Source organism: Schistocerca gregaria, chromosome 1, assembly GCF_023897955.1.
Source record: "Schistocerca gregaria isolate iqSchGreg1 chromosome 1, iqSchGreg1.2, whole genome shotgun sequence".
NCBI classification, from domain to species: Eukaryota; Metazoa; Arthropoda; class Insecta; order Orthoptera; family Acrididae; genus Schistocerca; species Schistocerca gregaria.
Genome location: NC_064920.1, coordinates 899,105,218 through 899,126,983, shown reverse-complemented (window position 1 = coordinate 899,126,983; position 21,766 = coordinate 899,105,218). Strand labels below are relative to the sequence as shown.

The 21,766-nt window shown below is 39.4% G+C and overlaps 1 protein-coding gene across 1 annotated transcript in view; it reads left to right on the top strand.

Moving 5' to 3' along the window:
* The window catches only part of LOC126280670 (uncharacterized), a 283,317-nt gene that overhangs the window by 179,251 nt on the left and 82,300 nt on the right, over positions 1 to 21,766 (top strand). Inside the window, exons 11-12 of the mRNA XM_049979787.1 lie at positions 4,140 to 4,272; positions 5,644 to 5,875. Of these exons, the coding sequence (XP_049835744.1) occupies positions 4,140 to 4,272; positions 5,644 to 5,875 (365 nt within the window). The remainder of the gene's footprint in view (positions 1 to 4,139; positions 4,273 to 5,643; positions 5,876 to 21,766) is intronic.

Below are 21,766 nucleotides of genomic sequence, written 5' to 3'. Positions count from 1 at the left end.
AGTGTCTTGAAAGTAGGATATAGGATGAACATCAACAAGAGCAAAACGAGGATAATGGAATGTAGTCGAATGAAGTCGGGCGATGCCGAGGGAATTAGATTAGGAATTGAGACACTTAAAGTAGTAAAGGAGTTTTGCTATTTGGGGAGCAAAATAACTGATGATGGTCGAAGTAGAGAGGATATAAAATGTAGACTGACAATGGCAAGGAAAGCGTTTCTGAAGAAGAGAAATTTGTTAACATCGAGTCTAGATTTAAGGGTCAGGAAGTCATTTCTGAAAGTATTTGTATGGAGTGTAGCCATGTATGGAAGTGAAACATGGACGATAAATAGTTTGGACAAGAAGAGAATAAAAGCTTTCGAAATGTGGTGCTACAGAAGAATGCTGAAGATTAGATGGGTAGATCACATAACTAATGAGGAGGTATTGAATAGGATTGGGGAGAAGAGAAGTTTGTGGCACAACTTGACCAGAAGAAGGGATCGGTTGGTAGGACATGTTCTAAGGCATCAAGGGATCACCAATTTAGTATTGGAGGACAGCGTGGAGGGTAAAAATCGTAGAGGGAGACCAAGAGATGACTACACTAAGCAGATTCAGAAGGATGTAGGTTGCAGTGGGTTCTGGGAGATGAAGAAGCTTGCACAGGATAGAGTAGCATGGAGAGCTGCATCAAACCAGTCTCAGGACTGAAGACCACAACAACAACATGTTTGTATGTGGTTTTCTCAATCCCTAAAGGGAAGAGTGATGTACCTTCATCATGATGCATGCAATTCCAGGGTGTGTGCTTCCATACTGTGAGCTGCCAAAGAAACAGCATTATTTAAGAGATCAGCAATGGGTGCTCTGCCTGTCCTTTATGCTGTATTACTGTTATGCAGTCAATTTGTCCAGTACAATGCACAACCTGTATCTCATGTGTTGCTACAGGAAGTACTATGTTCCATGAATCATATTTGTTCTTGCTGTAACACCAACCTTGTTGTAGACAGTGGAAGTAATGAGCACATATCACATGGAAAGAAAATTGTCAGATGCGCAGAGTTGCAAAGATGCTGGAATCAAGACTTGCAAATAAAGATTCATGTGTTCTCATCCTGATGAAGTTGAATCACTACAGGTATTGTTGACAGATTTGTCCCATTGCCTTGAATTAGCAAGAAATTTATTTTCAGTATTTGCTTTACTGTAGAAAGGGGAGTGGCAATATTTGACAAGAAAAAAGTGAAAGATGGAAATGCTATTTTGGAAGGCAACACATCAGGAAATGGACTGTGCATCATTGACACCAGAAGTTACTGCAAAAAAGAAGCACCACTGACAAAAAAAGAAGAAAACCAATCAATGGCACAAAAAGCCAGGACATCTTAATTTCATTTACCTGAAGAAAATACCAGAACTGTGTGATGGTGGGGACTAAATTGTGTTGAAAGAGGACATGCCTTGTTGTCCACACTGATACAGCTTTATGTGGTAAGGTAAGTCCACCAATGTACACCAAAGAAGAATATTTTTCAGTATGTCTTGATGATTATACATATTTCTTGAAAATGTGCTTTCTTCACACAAAAGATGAAACAGAAGATCACATCAAGGAATATGTAAGTGAAAGTGGAACTGATTTCAATCTGCAGACAAAAAAATTGAGGTGTGACAGAGGAAGAGGGTACAGAAGTGCTGACTTCAAGGAATGCTGCTATAAAAAGAGAGATACATTGATTGACTGCAATATTGAAGAATCTCTCCAATTGAATGGTAAGGCAGAGAAAATAAATCTTACTGTCATGAACAAATTAAGGGTTGTGTTGTTTGATGAAAAAATTGAAAACAAAATTTGGTGTTATCCTGTTTTGGCTGCAGTTTGTCTCATGAACAGCTGTCTGCTATAGCTGTTGATGTTATTATAGCTCAAATTTGTGTGGCAGAAGAACAAATTTTTTCAGATTGAGTATTTTTTGATCTATGGTGTTCAGAAAATGACTTTGCTATTTTTAAAAAAACTGAGTGAAAGAAGTGAAAGAGATGTTCCTGTAGGATTCCCTGGACTAGACATAGAAAAATTTTAAAAATCTTTCTGCACACAGGAAGGTATCTTTTTAAAAAATCACCAAGTAGGATGAGGAAATTAAATACGATATCAAAGAATCCTTATTGAAAGAAAAAAACTTTCTATACTGTTGATGAATTTATAAACAGTGATGTATGTGATCTAGAAATTCAATTATAAACAAATTTCTGCTATCCTTATTATCCATTAATTCAATTATGAACTAACAGCTTCCATTCTTATTATTATTTTTAAGATTGTGTGCAGAACAACTTTGTATAGATAGTGTAACAAAACGTCATTATAAAATTGTCTATGACAGTAAAGTTTTCTGAAGTAATAGATGTTTAGATTACTCATCAATATGAAAACAAAAAAGAGGAAACTAAAGAAGAAGGATTGAATCTAACTGTAGAAAATCAAATTTTCGAAGGAGAAGAAAGAAGAAAAGAACCAAAAGAAAGAAGAAAAGCACCTATAGAAAGAAGAGAAGAACCAGAAAAAGTTAGAAGAGAAGAGCCAGAATAGGAAAGAAGAGAAACTCTAGAAGTAAGAAACTCTAGAAGAAAATATAGTACAGTTTATATATTTCTGAACAATAATGCTCCAGTCATTTGTTGCTGCGAGAAACAGTGTGTTTTGCACTGTCTACTGCTGAAACAGAATAGAAAGGTGCAGCTCAATGTTATCAAGAGATCAAAGTTTTGAAAAGTTTCATGGAAGAATAGCTGAATAAAAACATGAAAATAACACTTTGTATGGATAACCAAAGTGCAATACCAATGATCAAATCTGGTCTAACGTCATGAAGAATTAAGCACATTGATGTGAAATATCATTTTCTCAGTCATGAACTGAATCATGGCTGGTTCAACATTCAATACTATCAAACTCAAGAACAACTTGCTGACATTCTAACTAAACCTCAAAGTATTGATTTTAAAATACTGAAAGAAAAGTTGATGATTAATTGAAATTAAAATCTACTGCTTCTTTTTATCAATTCATAGATATGGTCAAAATTGTTCTGTGAAATATATTGTTTTGAGAGAGTATGTTGAGATATATGAAGACCACAGTAAACAAAACAAGCTGTCTGCATTAATATAAGATCTTTGTTGGTTACTGTTTATAATAATGGATGAAGGCTCTTGTTCCTTTTTAGTCCTGTGGTTTTGTGTACTTTCTTTGAAGCTGCTCTGCTTGTACCAGCTGAAAAGTAATCTAAAAATTTCACCTACTGCTTCATGAACTCATTGCATTTTGTTCTTGAACACACATATATTGCACCAACATTATAGTCATTCATTCCATATTACACCCAACTCAGAATCAGATAATATAGTCTTCCTTCATACGGTTTCATCAATATCTCCTCCATTAGCTATATCTTCTTTTTTTTCTCTGTGATGTCAGTGGGATTGTCATGATGCAAGGCTTTGGGGTCCACAGTGAATCTCCCAGGTTAAACAGCATACGTTTGTGAGGAGACGTTGGCTGGCTGCCCATTGTCTTGCAGAAGCACTGAGTTCAGCCTCACTCATGTCATATGCACAGTAAAAAAACAAATTTCCGCACAGTATATATGTCAATACTGACCACTGAACTACTAATAAAATGCTGGAGGTCGTGACCATCCTTTGTCTGTTGGAAGGATAGAGAAAACAGCATATCATGTTCTCTGAAATTCATTGTTACATCTCAACATACCTTTGAGAAACCATTTTCAAACAAAAATATTATCAGCCAGATATTCTTGCTTTGATCTCCCTCTACAAGTATGGTAACAAATTATTCCTCACATACTCCTCCACATAAAAGACATAAGCATTCTTATTTGCTCCACTAGATTATTAAATTTAAGTACTGCAAACATTTCAAATATTTCTGGGAGAAATAAATATACTTTCGTATTTGAATGTCAGTTAAAATAATTTTAATGGTTACTGATATTTATTTTCCAGCAAGGATTTACAGTAGTGTCTCTTGTTCTTCAGATTCCCATACATTTGCACAATTGTATTTTTATTTTTAATATAAATCTAATTATGTAATGTTCAATATGCATAATTTTTTTCTGTTTGAGGATCATGTTACAACAAAGGCTTTTGCCACTATTTATAAGTGGATGATTTATCCAGATCCAGAAAGTCATCGTCTACTTACGAAAGAGAATATCCTTGAAGTATTTAAGGCAGCACAATTCCTTGGCATCAAAGGTAAGCCACAAAAAGGTTCATCTTACAAGGCAATAGGTAAGGCCTCCATTAGTTCCAATAGAGTAGGGAAAAATCTCAAAAACAGTGGTAAATTCAAAAAACAGAAAGCAATTGACATGAAAATGTAGTATTTTGTTCCCATAATTCTAAACTCTGTGTGAACAGTCCTCGGAAGGACTGACTGCCATGTCATCCTCAGCTGTTGTCAGTTTTTGTGACCAGAGGTACTGCATCTCAATCAAGTAGCTACTCAATTAGTCTCACAAGGGCTAAGTGCACACTGCTTGCCAGCAGTGCTCAGAAGACCCAGACAATCAGCTGTCCAACAACTAGCACAGTCTAACAACACTGATCTAATGGGAACCAGTGTTACCACTGTGGCAAACCTGAGTGTTTCCATAACAGTTTTGCAAAAACAAAGCCTGCTAAAATCAGCAGTGATGCATTCCCCTTTTCCATTCAAGGGCTAAGAAGAATATCAGTGACTGAAATTCACTATCACACACTCATACAAAAAAACATAAAATTAACTATGGTATGTCATTATCATAGTCACTGGAACAATTAAATCATTAACTTGATGACATCAAGTACTATGTGCAGAATGCATCATGATGGTACTGCCAACAAGATTTTGGAATGGATAGTTTTTGTGTGAAGTCAGTTTGTTGTTTTTCTGATTTTGGTCAACTGTTGAATGCTTAAAACAGTGGAAGCTCCACACTGGAGTATCAACTGTGTAAGGAAATGATAGATTGTCATTCACCTTAAAGATGACATGCTGAGTCACAGATAGGCACAATGAAAAGACATATACACATTAGCTTTTGGCCAAAGCCTTCTTCAGAAAAGGGAACACACACATTCATTCATGCAAGCAAGCAAGCACACACTTATGAGCAGTATTTCCAGCAGCTCAGACTAAAATGCACTTTTCCTTAAATTATTGAGTGCTTATAGTTTAGAATGTTCAGTGATGTCAGTTTTTATATTACATGATTAAAGACTTTCAAAGCTTGCTAAGCAGGCATTAGCTCTGATCAATTTTTATATAATAAATAATGTTTCTGAGAAGTGAGTTTGTTCACATATTTCAAATTTTGCACAGTTGTTGAATATTTAAAGTAGTAAGGTGTTTAGTCATATGTTTATTCATATTACATGAATAAAGTCTTAAGAAATCTGAATAGGTTGGAACTACTAAATTGCTAAATTTCCTGTCATTTAAAGTTCAACATTAGAGAAACATAAGGGATAATGTACATGGTGCATGATTTACATGTAACAAAATGTGGTAATAGTTATCAAAGATTGTGTTAGTTTTGTTAATATTATGACTCATTTCTAACATTTTTTTTTAAATGTCTGAAGAACTAGAAGAACAATGCTGGACTTTCATTGACTGTGAAGAGCTCTTCTCAGAAGAATCAGCATTCCGCATGTTCTTGAAAGCTCGTCACTTCGGTATGCAGGCTATCACTGAGTTAATGGTTCCTCGAATCATGAATTTCTTCCTGACTCTTGTCAGCTCACGTAATTTCCTTCACCTTGATGTTGACGAGCTTTGCACAATCTTGCAGTCAAACTACATAGCCGTACACTGGTACAGTACTCACACTTTATTACAATACTTAAAAAATTTTGTATTTCTTTTTTATTTATGTGCTAAATTAATTTTCATTTACTTGGATACACATACAAATGGTTTTACATTTCTGTGTTCAACACTGAATATACATTACATTTTTCTCCTTGCTTTTGTTAGTCTAAGACTTCTAAAATAGCCTACCTGAAACTATTCTTAATGATTTACTGACAATGTCTTATGTTTATGAAACTGGATGTAAAGAAGGCATGTAACTAGGATGTGGATACTAAAATGATGCCTTAGAGTCAGTGAGGACCAGGGGTCCCCAGAGGATCAAAAAGATAGGAAAAAAGGAAACTTCAAAATGGAAAGGAAAAGTGACAAAACAGAAAATGTGATGTGCATAAAAATATGTTCTCACACACAGCAAGTTCCCAAAAGTCATGGAGGAGCCCTGTGACAATAGTTGGTCAATGGCCTGTGTTGTGCAGGTGTAAAGTCCTGGAAGATGGGTTCCTGCACTCTGCACCCACATCAGAGACAATCTGACTCAACAGTAGACATTTGATCACACTGTATGGCTCTGCAGAGATGAAACAATGTCCATTCATCAAACATTCACAGTTGTACTTTCTTCAGGGCAGTAACTTTTTTGCATAGGCTGTTTTTGTTTTTGAAAGAAACTTCATTTCATGATATTTCTCTGTTAGCTAATTTTGTTCCCTTGGTGATTATCAAATTATGTACACAGATGGCAATCCCATTTGTAAAATGATAAACTGCGACCCTTATGTGAGTCTCTGTCACTGTGCCAGTGTCAGCCTCAAGAAATCTGTTGATTCACATTTCAAATAAAACTCTGCCTGACACAGTCAACATCTGAAAATTTGTTGTCTGGTGCAGCAGTTTATGCATATGAGAACAACCATCCAGTAATGAGTACTCACCCCAGCCACTCTTAGCCTTTGGAATTTGAATTCTTGTGTAATATGTTTCATGCTATAACCCATGTACCAATTAGCATCCCATATTCAAAGTTGCTTAACTTGGCATAAATGGCACATTTTTCACCAGGGACAATTCTTCCTTGGACTTGGCTACTCAGTTTACAATACTAAAGAACAGAGAGTTGTTGTGTTATTTAAAAGAAAAACAAACTCTAGAGAACCCTGCAGTTTATAGTAATTTGGATTGAATGGAGAAGTCATAGTACAGGATGACCCAAATGTCCATTAACATTTGAAAATGCAGTAATTCATGGGATAATGTAGGCAGAGAGACAAAACTTAACACACATGCCTGAAGTGACAAGGGATTTTACTGAAGCTAAATTGAGTGCATAAACTGGCCAACAGATGGTGCTAGACAGCAAAATGTCAGTGACACTGCAAGAGTCATATATAAAATAAGCTGTAGTGAGAGAGGCATTCAGATACAAATGTAGTCCTCGCATGTCAACTTTACCACAGAAGGCACTGTTAGTGAAACTTTACTATCAGAATGGAGAATCCACTGCTGCAGCTTTATGATCCTGTCACCATAAGAAGGGTATTTGAATGGGCAAATGCCCTGTGACAAGTGTCGCTGTGAAGAAAATGATCACAAAGTTTGAAGCCATGGGTTGTCTAGACGATTAACCCTGTAGTGGGCAACCAGGCACAACTGCTTCTGCTGCTCAGTCATTTCAGGACAAAATGGGGATTTTATTGGGTTTATATCTGTATAATGAAGGCAGTTCTACAGAAGTCACACTACTATTTGGAGAGTGATAAGGCGTATCCTCCAGTGCTATCTGTAAAAAATCTAGTGTCTTCATGACACCAGCTTTGTGACACATTCTTTTGGTTAGATATGATATCCATTCATTGGCTGCACCATCAGTTTCATAAAACCTCAGTGTATGTAGGAGGGTATTATGGTTCAAACAGTCAAATGCCTTATACAAGCTATAGAAAATACCAACCGGCCCTATTTAGTTTAAATAATTTAGTAAGTTAGCATGTAAATGACGTTTTAGTAGAGAAACTCTTCTTAATTAAAAATTGTGATTTAGAGAGGATATTATAGTTGCTCAGTTGGGACACAAGTCTAAAATACACCACCTTCTCAAAAGTTTTAGAAAATTATGTCATTAGTGAAACAGATCAGATCACTTTTGTTATAGAAGGGTTTATTTCTGGTTATTGGAAAAGTTCCTTGAGTGAATGATACATTAAATGTTTCAGATAAGACACAGCTTATTATATTTGAATCTGTTTTTAACTTTCTTGTGTGGGATGGATAACATGACACCTCTGTGTATAGACACAAAATATTGCACTGCAGCTTTTGCTAAAAAGATGCCAAATGCCCATGAAGGAGCTGTATCTGTCACAAAAAGAATGTGATGAGTTCTGTATACTCTTTCATCAGTTAATAGACTAACCAGGCAGCTTTTATGAATGTATGAGATGATGAAAGAAACGTAGTCTTACGTATTATACTCAAGATATTTTCTGGTAACGTTGGAAACCAAGACTACAGATAGTCTACACAACTTCAAAGAAATTCAGTAAAATAAAATGTTGTCAGTTAACTTTCAGTGACTGTCATTCAACATACTTGTGAAAGACAAACATAAATATTAGAATAAGATACTGTGAACACCTTGTGGTGCCATTGATCATCAGGATCAACATCACCCAACACATCAGTTGTAGCAAGCTTAAAATTTTATCTGTAACTTTAAATCATGATCTTTATTCTGGCAGTTTCTGCTTGTTTGTTGAGTTATGTGTCCCATGGTAATATGCTCTGTACCTACCCAGGGTATAATAGTGAGTAAAGTGTGGAATTGTTAGTCAAAGTGTCTGTACATTACTCACCCACCACTGGCTGTCCTCACTTGTGATCCCAGACCCAGTACATTCTCCACATATTTAATGGACATGCAAACTGACATGAGGATAACGGATACCAGTAACCATTGGAGGCTTTTAAGATCTTTCATTGAGCTCAATAGTGCTCATCATGGATTACACAGTGCGACAAATGATGTACAAGCTACCAAATCCAAAAGTGATTGAAAATTAATTTTTCTACTCCCCCACATGTGCACACAAAACTTTCACCAGCGTCAAATGTGATATCATTCACCTCACCATGCAACAGGCCTGATCAACCTACCTCCTACTGGGCTAGGTTTTCAGGCAATGAATCTGTTATTGGATAGCGAGAGGAGCCATGTAGTACATTTCTGATCTCTGCCACATCATAGATGATCAGTGCAGTTCTGCACACCAGTACCCTTGGGTCTAATCAGTCAGTGCCCTGCAGACAACTTCCATATAGCACTTCCACAGTGCCATGTATGCCTCCAAAACTGCTATTATTAGTGGATCAACCCCATACCTGGTTTGGTTCACTGGCATAAAATGTTTGATGACACATCAAAGTACTCAACTTTATTGTGTCATTTAGGTGAATACATTACCACAATCAGTGACATACTATCTCCACCTAACTTCAACAAGTCATGGAAGCAAAACACCTTTGTTTCAAAGACTGTGCAAGATTCCTCAACAAGAAATGCTTCAAGTTACTCTCTCAGAACAGGTTAATGAATGACTATCACAATTTGGTGCCTTTTATGAACCATGGTGGATCTGTCATTAATGCCCGACATTTTCTGTGGGCCATATGGTCAAGCAAATTGCCACACAGCATCTAAGCTGTGTTAACATGTAATGAAGGACTTCCTCTGGAACATAAATTACAGTTGGCAATCCGCCTACACGCTTTGCATAATGCATACCCTCACTACCCAGCAGCCATCACCACTACATATTTTGGGCAGCAATGATGTTGCATGCCAATGTGGCAGATGGCTACTGAATGGCCTTACAAGATTGCCCAGTGACAAGCATGGAGCAGATGCACTTGTCTTGCCCTTCTATCCATTAGGACACTACTGAGCAGTACTGACCTCATACAATGTTACATGACATGTCTCACTTAGAGTAGTGGCAGCCATCATTCCCTCTACACAACAGCCCAAGACCATAAGCTGTCGGACTTACCCAATGATGATGACTGATGCCACCACAGTGTGTCATCAAATCCAGATGATCGCTCCACACAACGAGCAGCTGACAACAACAGACGGCATGATGCGACTTGCACCACAGGATAAGGACAGTGCTCAAAAGATCATTTGGTGGTGCTGATCCCACTCCCATTCAGCACCACCCCACCTTTCCAGCACTGAAACACCTCTTGCAACCTTCACTAGGTGTCAGAGGCTGTGGCATTACCAAACTTTGGCAGACACCACATCCAGTAAACAAACAAGTTTGCCTCACTCACCTGTCAGCAACAAATTCCGGCTCTAAGTACATTATAATCACATTAGACAGCACCTTTTGATAGATTCAGGATACAAAATAAGCATGGTTACAAATACCAGTTTACGCCCCCCCCCCCCCCCAGTACTGCAGCTATACTCAGGACAGCAAACACATTGATAATTACAACTTATGGAACCATCACACACAACATGTACCTTGGCAACAGCCAAAACTTCACATGGACATTCCTATATGTTGACATGAATGATGCCTTGAATTGGGGCCGATTTTCTATGCCACGTCCATTTGTGCTTGGATTTATGGTAAAATGTATTACTCTACAGATCAAATAACGTCATAATCAGGGTTTTTATTGGACAACCACAACCCCAGTTACAGCACAACACAAGGATACTACTTTTCTTCAGTAAGCAGACTACAAATTCTATGCTCCTCCAGACAATAAATAAACTGTAGATCGACACCGGGAAAGAAAACATCACATTAGGCTACAAAAGGGAAAGTTCATCCCTTCAGAGGTTACTGCACGAGTGCCAAAACCAGTTAAAGGACACAAAACTGCAACTTAGGTCCTATTAACCTACACCCATTGCTAGTGTGAAACATTTACCACCACAGGACACATATACCCTGCAGACATACGGCACACAGTAACATAGTACAGAAATTCACTGCCAAACATGGCAGCGACAATGAATATCTTAACCTCTATCTCGGAAATCGCTACGTATTCAGAAGAAATTGATGAATTATTTGTGATAAGAAAAAGTATAAATGTCACCGTCATTTGTTTCACGCACAGTAATGTCGTCTTTTATTTCTTAAACATGTGGAAGTCACGAAATGGAAGGTACTCGTTAACTGAGAAAGCGTGCGTGCAAATAACAACCAATATTTCAGAAAAATGCTTAACTTTGACGATTAACGAAGTCTCAGAATGTGCTACAAATACGAAGAGGAAAACAATATTTTCGTACCGAGCGGTATGCGAACCAACCACCTTCGACACGGCAGTTCGTTGCCTTAGCAAATTATTATTATTATTTTTTAAAGATCTAATTTCGTTCGTTACTGTGCTTTGCATTTGTTCGGGGTGGACGTCCCAAGATACCAGTTGAAGTACGTCGATGATTTATTCACTCACTTTTTTATTTATTATTTATTTAATTTTTTTAATTACAGAGCCCTCTGACCGAACACACTAAGATGCCGTCCCGGCGAACCAACTTAGCTACTTCAACTCAAACACCTCCAGCTCTTTATTCTACGTAATTCCACTCAAGAGAGATGCAGGCTGACTTCGTTGTCGAATGATGCGGGCGTACGCCGTAAATGCATGAAATTTGTTACTTAAAAGCTTTAAAAGCGTTTCGATAATTAGTAAGTACCGTAAACCATTTACGGAAAAAAGTGCGCCAAGTCAGTAGTAATTTCAGGTAACGAAGTCAATTGGTTATTTCAGCTAACGCTCATGTGATATACATATGCAGAGCCGACCTTTTGAAATTTTATGATTTTTTCAAACTCTTAATTACGTAAAAATAACAGGTATTTTGTGAGAATATTGATCGAAACTGTTTTTGTTATGGTATAATCATTCACAGTAACAACATTACAACCATATTTGTAACAAAGAAAAACAGTCTATTATGAACTCACTTTCCTCCCAGACGTGTCATGGTGATTCTTCAGTAACACAATCACTAAATCCAAAGCTAAAGCCGCTCAATATTTTCAAAACAGCAAATTCTAGGTGTAAATAAACCACACCGAACCGAACGAGAGGGCCATACCTAAATCTAAAACTTCTCGGACCGATGGGTAACATGTCTCAGAATCTTACTGAATAGGAACTTCAGATAAAGGACCGAAAATGACGTCACTACTGAGGCTAACGTACTGCACCGTTCGGTATGAACGATACAGAATAGGGCCCATGGGTTCGTAATCATATTGTTGAACTGTAGACGACTGAAAAACAGTGGCCTGGACAGATGACCCTCAATTTAAGTTGGTAAGAGCTGGTGGTACGTGTTCGAGTGTGGCACAGACCGTACAATGCCATGGACCTAAGTTGTCAACAAGGCACTGCGCAAGCTGGTGATGACTCCATTATGCCATGAGCTGTGTTTACATGGAATGGACTGGATCTGGTCCAGCTGAATCGGCAATGACTGGAAATGATTATCTTTGCCTACCTGGAGGTCATTTTCAGCCATTCATGGATTTCATGTTTCCAAACAACGGTGGCATTTTTTGTGGCTGACAATGTGCTGTCACCAAGCGCCAGAGTTTCGCAGTTCGTTTCAAAACGTTCTGGACAATTCGAGCAAATGATTTGACCCATTCAGATGGCTCAACGTGAATTCCATCGAACATTTATGGGGCATCATTGTGGGGCCAGTACGTGCACAAAATCCTGCATTTTCACCACTTTCATAATTATGGACGGTTATAGAGACAAGTGGGTCAGTATTTCTGCAGAGGCCTTCCACTGACTTGTTGAGTCCATGCCACGTCGAGTTGCTGCACTGCGCCGAGTTAAAGAAGGTCCGACACGATATTAGGAGGTATCCCATTACTTTTGTCACCTTGGTGTATTATCCATCAGTGCTGCAAGTCACTTCACATTGCATCTGCACTTCCCACTACCATAAAGATCACTACACATCGGTGTGACAGATATAAAAGGATTATGTACAAATATATAGCTATTTGGTGCCTACTACAAGTGTTCAGGTTCATATTCAGATTCACCTCCAGCTACCAACTGACATAAAAGTGGTATACACACCATGTCGACCATGTACGTCCACCAGGTGGCACTGTGGTGGTTGCTGGATCATTGTTTTGGTCGTCGTATCAGTGCACTGTGTGTGATCAACTAAGACACACTGTAGATACAGCAATTATAATAAAAGTTTTGTTGCTATACATACAGCGTGGATCACAACTTATAGAGAAATGTATGCGTGTAAAGGTATACAACAGCAGACGCAAAACGTTCCAGTAGCCCGCAAACGAGGCGTTTGCGAGATAATAGCGAATATATAAAATATTATGAAAGCTTGTTTAAATGTATTTGAAATGTAAATTTTCTATTAAGGGCCTATCTATTTGGGCTCAGTTTCCAACCACGGCCTTCCCCATCTTGCCCAGTATTGGGTAATGTGGTACGTGCACAATGGAGCAGAGGTACATTTTGTTGCTGGTAAGACGACACCTATCACGCCAATACGGTCCAAGATGCATTAGTCGAACAGAGCCTGTACATTAACCTCCAAGATCGTCTTACCCCAATCCTCTGGACTTTTCTGTGTGTTCTCAAAAGAGAAATGTACAGAACTCTCGCTGATCTGGAGCAGTGAATTGTACAGTCTTGTGAATATTTACGAGATGACTCGGCTGTGTTGCAAAGAAGTTCGTAAACCCTACACAGCGGAGTGCGGTACTGCTTCCAAATGTGGGAACGACTACGTGGAATATCTACTTTAACAGATAAGAGTGTACAGTAAATTGCAACATGCTGAATTAGTATTGTATTTCTCGTTAAGGTAGGCCTGGGATGAGATTTGAGTTCAATTACATGGGCCTTAATGGAAAAGTTTACATTTCAAATACGTTTGTTCTAACTTGGATAAAAACCGACACACCACGAAGGAATTATGTGAATGGGACGGAAATCGGCAGATGTAATGTACATGCACAGATAGACAAATGATTACAATTTCAGAAAAATTGGATGATTTTCGAGGGAAAGAGCTTCACACATTGAGCACGCCAATAACGCGTTGGTGCACCTCTGGACCTTATGCAAGCATTTACTCGGCTTAGCATTGAATGACACTGTTGTTGGATGTCCTCCTGAGAGGTACTGTGCAAACTTATGTCCAATTGTCGCGTTAGATGGTCAAAAGAGCGAGCTTCCTGAACAGTCCAACCCATAATGCTCCAAACATTGTCAGTTGGGGAGACAGCTGGCGACCTTGATAGCCATGGAGGGTTTGGCAAGCATGAAGTCAAGCAACAGAAAATCTCTCCGCATGGCAGTGGGCATTAACTTGCTGAAATCCCAGACCAGCTCTCCATGAAGGACAACAAAACGGGACGCTGACTATCGTCGACATACCGCTGTGCTGCAACGGTGGCATAGATGACAACCAAAGGGGTCCTGCTTACGGCAGAGCGGTACGTCAGCAACATTCTACGCCACATTTTGTTGCACTTTATGGCAAGCCAGTCTGGGATTACACTTCGCAAAGACAATGAAAGTCAACAGACGGCGAGAGTTTGTACTGCTTGTCTTTGTGCTTGCCAAACCCTACCTTGATCAGTAAGGTCGCCAGATGTCTACCAAATCGAGAGTGTTTAGAGCATTATGAGCAGGACCCTGGAACCAGGAGGGGATTTTGACTATATAATGCGCCAGTTGGACAGAATTTGGCACAATATCCCTCAGGAGGACGTCCAACAGCTGTAACATCAGTGTCAAGCCAAATAAATGTTTGCAAAGCGGCCAGAGGTGGACCAACGATGTATTGACTTGCTCAGTTGGTGAAGTTTTTTCTGTTGAATATCTCATCCAATTTTTCTGATATTATAATCGCTTGCTTGTCTGTACATGTACATCGCATCTACTGATTTCCATCCCATTCGGATAATGTCCTCGTGGTGCGCCTTTTTTTGTATTAGAGTGTATTTGATTCCAAAGTCAGTGGCGGTTTGTAACCACACATTCGCAATTACCTTGGAAATAATACCTTTGCAGACCTATCTTTATTGGAACGTTTTTGCTTCTGTTATCGTATTTATTAGCTTATGTCAGCTTCCACTACTAATTATAACACAACCAATACGCAATTTCTACACTTGCAGGCCTCTTTCGCCCCTTCTCAGCTTATTGGCCATTCGCAACACCTGGGCCCTGTACAGCTTCTGTATATTGATAAGGCAGAGCACTAACTTGAAACTGAACTCTTCGAATTTTCAGCAAGAAAAAAAGTGTATGCAAAACACGTCGAAAAATATCTATTGTGGCGAGAATAAACCCCCACTTTTGCGATGCAGTACTTTATTGACAGCTACAATGATAGATTTCACAGTTCCTATTACGATAGTAGTAGGGCAAAGCCGGTACGAGCATATTTGTTTTGTGCAGGTTGCATACATTCAGGAGCAAGCATACATTCATGGGCGAATCGATTGTTATGGTAACTGATTTGTGACCTCTGAGGATTCATTTATGACCCCCTGAGGATAATCCATCCTGCTGAGAAATCCAACCTCTTCTCCCTCCTTCTCATCCATCTCTCTGGGAAATTTCCAACCTTCCTCCTTGCCGATAAAGCACACTTTTGATATGAAATTAATTGGCTGACTAAAATGATCGATTAACCATCCCCTTCTTCTATGGGAAATTCCCAGACCTCCCGTCTCACACTTCCCCCTTCCCATGCCCAACTGGAAACTGGTGGGAAAAGGACTCAATCTGTGCTGAAGAGGAAGATCTTGTAATATGAAATTGAAATCACTGTCAATTACGTAGCAGAAGATATAATGTTTATTTATAAAATTCAATTTTGAGGGATTGAATCTCTTCATTTGGCTGGAAAAGCTCATGGTCAGCAATCACATGTCCTAATTAAGTAATTACACTGCTACATAGTGGAAGTGTTGCCGTGTTGGAAATTTTTTGCTTATATGCATCTTGACATGCAGGCATCAAATGAGCTAGTGCACAATACCACCACCAGAGTATGACTCACACCCACACCCCTCACACCCTCCCTCCCCACCCCACCTCTCCCACAAAAAAACTGACAGCAAAAAGACCCAGCTGTACTGGAGATGAAGTTTCTCATGATACAAAATTCAAATCAGTGTTAATAATATTTTGCTGCATATTCTTTATTTAATAAGTTTGCAGGAGATAGGGCTCTCCCAATTAAGTAGAGCTCACGTCTTTATCTCCACATCCACTTCTCATGAAATAATAATTGTAATTATCAAGAAATGAAATGAAGTGTGGTATAGTAGCAGCCATTTAGGATCGCCCGTTCATGCGTCTGTCATCTGGGTGCCTCAGTGGAGGTCAAGAACAATCCAATGTCGTCACTACAGACCACAGTACTAAATAACATGTACTGGAAGTCAGCCTCCATTGATCTCTCACCACTGAACAAAGTGTCAGGTGGTGGCATTTCTTCGATCAAAAATTCCAAACACTCTTTCCATCTCTGTCTCAATTGGTTGGTTCCAGTTTGTGTGTGAATCATCATGTTCAGACTTGCAGATAGGGGTCTTCACGTCTCAGCAGAGGTCAAAAACCTCCCTATGTCATCATTACAGATCACAATACTAAATACCATGGACCGGTGTCAGCCTCCATTGATCTCTCACCCTTGAACAAAGTGTCAGGTGACGGCATTCCTTCGATCAAAAAATTCCAAACCCTCTTTCCATCTCTGTCCCAAGTGGCTAGTTCCAGTTTGTGTGTGAATCATCATGTTCAGACATGCAGATGGAATCTTCATGTCTCCTCGGAATATCGCATTCCTATTGACTAATGCTGGAGACAGTGGGAGAACTGGTACAGCTGTGACACCAAAAAATACTGGGAAATAGTCCAGTTGCACTATCCTAACAAGCTAATTCTTTAACAATTTACAGAGTCTGATTGATTGCTTAAAACACTCATCATCAACTTATGAAGAATCTTCTTCATAGTAAAATATATTTTCAACGTTTCAGAATCATATGCAAATGTGTTGCTAATCAAGTAATTAAATTTCCATCACAAATGTATCATAGCACTAAATATATTCAAGTTCTTGTACGTATTGACATTTGATAATGCTAGCGCCCTCCTCCACCAAAATGTTTCCACTTTACACTAAACATAGATGGTGAAAAAAATCTTACTATCACACATACTCATGATCACAAAGCACTCGTTGTCCGCCAATTGCCAGGTAGCTGTGCGAGCAGCATCCAGGAGAGACCCACACATGCATCAGCAGCTGCTCACCTGTCCCCAACATCCACATACAGTCACAGTAAATGATCAGGGGCCGAAGACTATCACCAAGCACTCAACCAATAAATTTACATGGGGGAATAATTGTCCAGTGCAAACACCTGTCACAATGAATCTTCTCACACAGCACAAACATCTGTTTCTTTTGCCACTCACCCAGCATACTGGTCACTATAGACATCCAGAGAGTGCTGCCACCAGGACTTGGCCCCACCACTTCAGGCAAGAGCCGACAGATTGGAGCATTTTTTGATATTAACTGCCCATCACAGGCTAAGATTATACACAACTTCAAGCAGGTGTGGACTGGATAAATAGTTCTAATTGCAATTCCACCCCAACATAGACTCTCTCCATCTTAAAGCATCCACTTTACCCAATCTGAGGCAGGGATGTTGTTGATCATACACACTGAATTTCTCACACAAAATGTATATTTCTCCCATTTATGTGAGTTTTCCACAAGTTTGAAGAAACTGGGGCATACACGCATTCTCCCATCACTAAAGTATCGTTTCTTGTTGTGAAAATCCTGTAACAGTATGGCATAGGCTTTATCTTTTCTAAGTACTCTCTCATCAGGTAAAAAGGTGTGTTCTAATCAGGTTAGTATTGTTATATCCTGCATCAAAGTAGTAGAATATTGAACTCATTTTTGCCTCATCACAGAGTGCTACGATCTACCTCTTTCCAAGGATGCTTTCTCATTTTTGATCTCTCTTAAAGTAATCGAATGCTTCATCACATATGAAATCACTTAACGTAACAGCATAGACAAGTTGTAAATATCAGGTTTGTTATTGTTGTGGTCTTCAGTCCAGAGACTGGTTTGATGCAGCTCTCCAAGCTACTCTATCCTGTGCAAGCTTCTTCATCTCCCAGTACCTACTGCAACCTAAATCCTTCTGAATCTCCTTAGTGTAGTCATCTCTTGGTCTCCCTCTACGATTTTTACCCTCCACGCTGCCCTCCAATACCAAATTGGTGATCCCTTGACGCCTCAGAACATGTCCTACCAACCGATCCCTTCTTCTGGTCAAGTTGTGCCACAAACTTCTCTTCTCCCCAATCCTATTCAATACTTCCTCATTAGTTATGTGATCTACCCATCTAATCTTCAGCATTCTTCTGTAGCACCACATTTCGAAAGCTTCTATTTTCTTCTTGTCCAAACTATACATAGCTACACTCCATACAAATACTTTCAGAAATGACTTCCTGACACTTAAATCTATACTCGATGTTAACAAATTTCTCTTCTTCAGAAACGCTTTCCTAGCCATCGCCAGTCTACATTTTAGATCCTCTCTACTTCGACCGTCATCAGTTATTTTGTTCCCCAAATAGCAAAACTACTTTACTACTTTAAGTGTCTCATTTCCTAATCTAATTCCCTGAGCATCACCCGACTTAATTCGACTACATTCCATTATCCTCGTTTTGCTTTTGTTGATGTTCATCTTATATCCTCCTTTCAAGACGCTATCCATTCCATTCAACTGCTCTTCCAATTCATTTGCAGTCTCTGACAGAATTACAATGTCATCGGCGAACCTAAAAGTTTTTATTTCCTCTTCATGGATTTTAATACCTACTCCGAATTTTTCTTTTGTTTCCTTTACTGCTTGCTCAATATACAGATTGAACAACAGCGGGGAGAGGCTACAACCCTGTCTTACTCCATTTCCAACAAGTGCTTCCATTTCATGTCGCTCGACTCTTATAACTGCCATCTGGTTTCTGTACAAATTGTAAATAGCCTTTCGCTCCCTGTATTGTACCCCTGGCACCTTTAGAATTTGAAAGAGAGTATGCCAGTCAACATTGTCATAAGCTTTCTCTAAGTCTACAAATGCTAGAAACGTAGGTTTGCCTTTCCTTAATCTTTCTTCTAAGATAAGTCGTGAGGTCAGTATTGCCTCACGTGTTCCAGTATTTCTACGGAATCCAAACTGATCTTCCCCGAGGTCGGCTTCTACTAGTTTTTCCATTCGTCTGTAAAGAATTCACGTTAGTACTTTGCAGCTGTGGCTTATTAAACTAATTCTTCGGTAATTTTCACATCTGTCAACACCTGCTTTCTTTGGGATTGGAATTATTATATTCTTCTTGAAGTCTGAGAGTATTTTGCCTGTTTCATACATATTGCTCATCAGATGGTAGAGTTTTGTCAGGACTGGCTCTCCCAAGGTCGTCAGTAGTCCCAATGGAATGTTGTCTACTCCAGGAGCCTTGTTTCGACTCAGGTCTTTCAGTGCTCTGTCAGACTCTTCACGCAGTATCGTATCTCCCATTTCATCTTCATCTACATCCTCTTCCATTTCCATAATATTGCCCTCAAGTACATCGGCCTTCCATAGACCCTCTATATACTCCTTCGACCTTTCTGCTTTCCATTCCTTGCTTAGAAATGGGTTTCCATCTGAGCTCTTGATGTTCATACAAGTGGTTCTCTTATCTCCAAAGGTCTCTTTAATTTTCCTATAGGCAGTATCTATCTTACGCCTAGTGAAATAAGCCTCTACATCCTTACATTTGTCCTCTAGCCATCCCTGCTTAGCCGTTTTGGACTTCCTGTCGATCTCATTTTTGAGACGTTTGTATTACTTTTTGCCAGCTTCATTTACTGCTATTTTATATTTTCTCCTTTCATCAATTAAATGCAATATTTCTTCTGTTACCCAAGGATTTCTACTAGCCCTCGTCTTTTTACCTACTTGATCCTCTGCTGTCTTCACTACTTCATCCCTCAAAGCTACCCATTCTTCTTCTACTGTATTTCTTTCCCCCATTCCTGTCAGTTGTTCTTTTATGCTCTCCCTGAAACTCCGTACAACGTCTGGTTCTTTCAGTTTATCCAGGTCCCATCTCCTTAAGTTACCGCCTCTTTGCAGTTTCTTCAGTTTTAATCTACAGGTCATAACCAATAGATTGTGGTCAGAGTCCACATCTGCCCCTGGAAATGTCTTACAATTTAAAACCTGGTTCCTAAATCTCTGCCTTACCATTATATAATCTATCTGAAACCTTCCTCTGTCTCTAGGCCTCTTCCACATAAACAATGTTCTTTCATGATTCTTAAGCCAAGTGCTAGCTATGATTAAGTTATGCTCTGTGCAAAATTCTACCACGCAGCTTCGTCTTTCATTCCTTCACCCCATTCCATATTCACCTACTACTTTTCCTTCTCTTCCTTTTCCTACTGTCGATTTCCAGTCCCCCATGACTATTAAATTTTCATCTCCATTCACTATATGAATTATTTTTTTTATCTCATCATACATTTCTTCAATCTCTTCGTTATCTGCGTAGCTAGTTAGAATATAAACTTGTACCACTGTGGTAGGCATGGGCTTCACGTCTGTCTTGGCTACAATAATGAGTTCACTATGCTGTTCATAATAGCTGACCCGTGATCCTATTTTTTATTCATTATGAAACCTACTCCTGCATTGTCCCTATTTGATTTTGTGTTTATAACCCTGTAGTCACCTGACCAGAAGTCTTGTTCCTCCTGCCACCGAACTTCACTAATTCCCACTATATCTAACTTTAACCTATCCATTTCCCTTTTTAAATTTTCTAACCTACCTGCCCGATTAAGTGATCTGACATTCAACGCTCCGAACGCTCCTCTTTACCCAAGAGGACGCCATCATCATTGAATCATACAGTAAAGCTGCATGCCCTCGGGAAAAATTACGGCCGTAGTTTCCCCTTGCTTTCAGCTGTTCGCAGTACCAGCACAGCAAGTCCGTTTTGGTTATTGTTACAAGGCCAGATCAGTCAATCATCCAGACTGTTGCCCTTGCAACTACTGAAAAGGCTGGTGCCCCTCTTCAGGAACCACACGTTTGTCTGGCCTCTCAACAGATACCCCTCCGTTGTGGTTGCACCTACGGTATGGCCATCTGTATCGCTGAGGCACGCAAGCCTCCCCACCAATGGCAAGGTCCATGGTTCATGGGGGGATATCAGGTTTATAGTATGTATAACTTTATAAATTCGGTAATGTAGCTGATCTTATTACGCTGATCATCTCTCCTTGTGTAGGTGTGAAATTTCGTTAAAAGCCATCGCCGCAATCAAAAAACACCCCCTTGGCACGGTAGGTTCGGGATAGGATTGGGATAGAGGGCATATCTGGTTCTTCCATACATTACATCAGGGATACTGGTTGAGCGTGCATACACCATGTATCATGGTCACGATAGGGTCCAAAGGAGGATCCATCATGTTTATAGGTTGGGATAGGGTTCAGAGTTGGATCCAACATGCATTATGGCTGGAACAGTGTTTGAAAGTGAATCCACCATGCTTTATGGCCAGTATATTGTTCGGAGGTTGATCAACCATGCGTTACAGCTGGGGCTGAAGGTAAATCCACTAGGTATATGGCTGAGGCAGTGTCTGAATGTGGATTCACCGATGGTAAGCTCGAGATATCATCTGGAGGACCCCATGTGAAACCGATAGAGGCGCACACACAAACAGAAGAATAGCACAGTTGCGCTAAGTGTTGAC